Below are 3,523 nucleotides of genomic sequence, written 5' to 3'. Positions count from 1 at the left end.
CAGACCTCCAGGCGACCCGCACAGCCATGGGGCCCATCGGCCAGGCGCAGCCTCGGGGCAGGGCCTGAGGAGGGAAGGACCAGCGGGGACAGGAAGTCAGGAAAACAGACAGTGAGTGCAGACTGCGCTGGACTGTGGGGGAGAAGGACTGCAGGCTAAGGGCAGAGACCCCAGGGGACTGCTAGACATCCTATCCAGGCAGTGGGATCCATTAGTACCCTGGCCTGCCTCAGTCTCCCTCCACACCCATCCCTACCCTCTCTCCCTTCTTCCTGCCTCAGCTTTCTTGGTGGCCACAGACACGGGACCAGGGAGCCAGGCAGGGCCAGCGGAGGCATAGAGGGCGTAGGGTCCTGTGGAACCCAGGGACCGGGCATCCTCAGCCCCACCCTGCAGGGAAGCACGCTGCCACACCTGCCCGTGCCTCTCCTGAGGAGAACGAGCGGCCCCCAGGGTGAGGAACGGGGTGTGGGAGGCAGGCCAGGCCCGAGCCTGCTGGAGGCCTGAGGCAGCTGGGGTGGAGGCACAGGAAGTGGACAGCACCCGGCCCCACATACCCGTGCACACCAGCCCAGCATCCTCATGGTGGTCACAGTTGCTCCGGCCCCAGGGGCTTCGGGGACAGTCCCGGAGGGCCTGCTCTCCGCCTGCACACCCCACGTCGTCACAGGCCACAGCGGCATCCCGGAGGTCCCATCCGTCGTCACACACCGTGCCCCAGCGGCCACTGTGCCAGACCTCCAGGCGGCCGGCACAGCCATGGGGGCCGGAGACCAGGCGCAGCCGCTCTGGGGGAAGGAGGGGCAGGAAGATGTGGGAACAGTGGGGGCTCAGGTGGAGAACAGCCTCCCCCTCCATTCTGCAAGACTGTGCTTTTTGCCCCCTCTACATTTGGGGGGCAGAGGTCTGAGGATGCTTACCTTGGCGGGGGCCCCCAGCGGTCAGCAAAGGGGCTCTGGTGGACTTGGCTTGCTTGGGCGGCCGTGGGCTTTTCTTCCGGGGGCCATTCTGGAGGCTTCCAGATGCGCGGGGGCCTGGGGGAGGAGATGGCCACAAGATCAGGAGCTATGTGGTTCATCCTGCCTGTCCACAAGGCCAGGAAGGTGACCAGGGGGCAGATGTGCTACTGGGAGGTGAGCGCCGCATCCCTCCCGTAGCTTTGGTGGGCAGGGTGGGCGGCCCCTCCCAGGGGCTCACCGGAAGTCACTGGGGGCTCCTCAGAGCCAGGGCTTAGCTCTGCAGACAGCCCCGGCCATGGCTCCCCATCCAGCGGGGCGGTCAGGTCATCCCGGGAGTCTGCTGCACGCTGGCCTGCAGAGGGTGGCAGGAGTCGGGTCACCACTTGTCCCTAACAGGCAGAGGGCTGGGCTCAGGGGCAAGTGTGTCACAGGTCCCAAGGGAGGGGGCTGGGGATAGGGTAGCTCCCCTTAGCGCAGACTTATGGGCAGAAGAACTCGGACCCCGGGGTCACTGCCGGTGGACGTGACCTGTGACCTCACCTGCACAGACTACACCCGCGTCCTCCTCATGAGAGCAGATGTGGGCCTTCCAGCCCCGGTGGGGACAGAGGCCCAGCCGCCCCTCGCGGCCCTGGCAGGCCAGCTCGCTGAGCCATACGGGCCCCGTGCCCTCTCCAAAGAAGGCACCCCCAGGGGCGGCCAGCGCCCCCCCGCAGCCCAGCTCCCGGCAGGCCACTGCGGCATCCCGGAGGTCCCATCCGTCGTCACACACGGTGCCCCAGCGTCCACTGTACCAGACCTCCAGACGGCCGGCACAGCCATGGGGGCCATCAGCTAGGCGCAGCCGCTCTGGGGGTGGGAGGGGAGGTGTGGTCCCTGCCAGCACACTGGCCAGGCCAGGGACCAGGGGACAAGAGGGACTGGGCTGCCCAGCATGCTGGACCAGACCTCGGGTGCTCAGAGGGGAGTGAGTGTCCCCCGGATGTGGCCCAGGGGCTGGGAACAGCAGGCAAGGTCCCAGCAGAGCAGGGGCAGCCAGGGGAACAGGGACACTTACCAACGGCCTGGATCCCCACCAGCGCTGCTGCAACGAGGGCGGGCAGACAGCGTGAGGGAGGCCCAGACACCCCACAATATGGAGTGGACCCCGCTGGGAACAGGGTGGGGTGTCGCCATTCCCAGACAGGTGGAACCCCAGGTCAGTCTGCGGCCCGGGTCAGGGCTGGGCAGGTCCCTTGAGTGTTAAGCGGGCTGGGTCCGAGGGACAGGCGGGCAGCCAGATGTCAGGGTGTCCCAAGCACCCGGGACAGGCTCCCAGGAGTCGGACGGAGCCAGGGGTCAGAGAGGGTCACTCACCAAGGAGGCAGGCCAAGGCCCTCATGGGTGCAGAGTCCAGCAGGACTGGGGCGAAGGGGAAGGGGAGGGGCCAGGAGCAGCCGGCAGGACTGAGAGAGGCTGCAGAGGCACAGGGGACAACAGAGAGGGAGGGCGGCCGGCCAGGCCGAGGCGTGGGGAGGGGGGAGGCGTCTGACTGCAAACACCCACTGGGAGGGCGGCGGCCGGTCTCCAGCCAGCATCACAGAGCCCAGATGATGGGAAGACGTCCGGGAAGGGCCAGGCCCCCCTGTCCCTCTCTTGTCTGGCCAGGAAAGCACAGCTAGGAGCTGAGCAAAAAGGACTGGATCAGGAAAGACACCCGCCAGACCGCAGGTCGTGAAGCTGGCTCCCAGGGAGGGGTGGCAGAACTGGGTCCCCAGAGGACCGTGGGACCACCAAGGGTCAGGCTGGGGGAGGGGCCGTGCGCGCACGTGTGCACACACACACACACACACACACACACACACACACTCACAGGGGTGCCCCCTCCACACCAGCCAGCTGTGAGGGAAAACATTCGGTAATGGGGAGTGTGACTCAGAAGGCCTGGCAGGGACCACTGCCATGAGCTCAGAGCTCCCCGCACTCCACTGCTCCAGCAATTAGCATCCACTTGGGAGAGGAGGAGCCAGACAGAAGGGGCGGAGGGGCCGAGACCACTGGAAAAGGCATCAGACAGGAGATGGCGCACGGCAGTTCCAGGTTTTATTAACAAACGGTGTAAAAATCCAGATGGGGCTGGGGCCAGGCTCCCCTGCTCACTCGGCCGCCCCACTCCACCCCAAACGTCTCCCATGGAACACACGGACAGGGGACTTCTCCGTGCAGAGACTCCAAGGCTGGCCATGGATGGGCTGAGCTGGGGGCCCCACTGCACTGAGTTCAAAGCCACACACAGCACACCGGAAGGGCAGCCGGCGGCCAGCAGCAGGATGGCAGGCGTGTGGGTCCCTCATGTCCCAGGCCTCAGCGTCTGCACACTGGGCTCCGCACACTGGGCGGGCTGCAGCAGTGTCAGGCACATGGCGGGCGCTGCCTCCCCTCCCAGCCCCCCAGCTGTGTTGGAGTCACAGGTCTTTGCTGAACTCCCTCACCAGTGTGTAGCCCATGCAGCCCCAGCCGCCCTTGGCCTGGTAGCCACAGCCCTCCAGCAGCCCTACCGCCCCCCACGCAGCCACAGCCACTGG

At 66.7% G+C, this 3,523-nt stretch overlaps 2 protein-coding genes across 4 annotated transcripts in view; both read right to left on the bottom strand.

Annotated features, from left to right (window-relative positions):
• Positions 1-2,391, bottom strand: part of Ssc5d (scavenger receptor cysteine rich family member with 5 domains) — a 19,190-nt gene extending 16,799 nt beyond the window's left edge. Inside the window, 7 exon segments of the mRNA XM_033766046.1 lie at positions 4-64; positions 558-788; positions 921-1,034; positions 1,198-1,311; positions 1,500-1,808; positions 2,017-2,043; positions 2,316-2,391. Coding sequence (XP_033621937.1) covers positions 4-64; positions 558-788; positions 921-1,034; positions 1,198-1,311; positions 1,500-1,808; positions 2,017-2,043; positions 2,316-2,340 — 881 coding nt within the window. The 5' untranslated portion in view covers positions 2,341-2,391.
• A 989-nt stretch (positions 2,392-3,380) lies between these two features.
• The window catches only part of Nat14 (N-acetyltransferase 14 (putative)), a 2,128-nt gene continuing 1,985 nt past the window's right edge, over positions 3,381-3,523 (bottom strand). For all 3 annotated transcript variants that reach the window (XM_033766130.1, XM_033766128.1, XM_033766129.1), the window contains exon 3: positions 3,381-3,523. This exon is cut by the window's right edge and continues 495 nt beyond it. In XM_033766130.1, the coding sequence (XP_033622021.1) occupies positions 3,404-3,523 (120 nt within the window). In that variant the 3' untranslated portion in view covers positions 3,381-3,403.

This window comes from Fukomys damarensis, unplaced genomic scaffold (genome assembly GCF_012274545.1).
Source record: "Fukomys damarensis isolate Sample0158 unplaced genomic scaffold, DMR_v1.0_HiC HiC_scaffold_19, whole genome shotgun sequence".
Taxonomy (NCBI): Eukaryota; Metazoa; Chordata; class Mammalia; order Rodentia; family Bathyergidae; genus Fukomys; species Fukomys damarensis.
The sequence above is the reverse complement of the archived record's forward strand: the minus strand, read 5'-3'. Positions and strand labels throughout refer to the sequence as shown.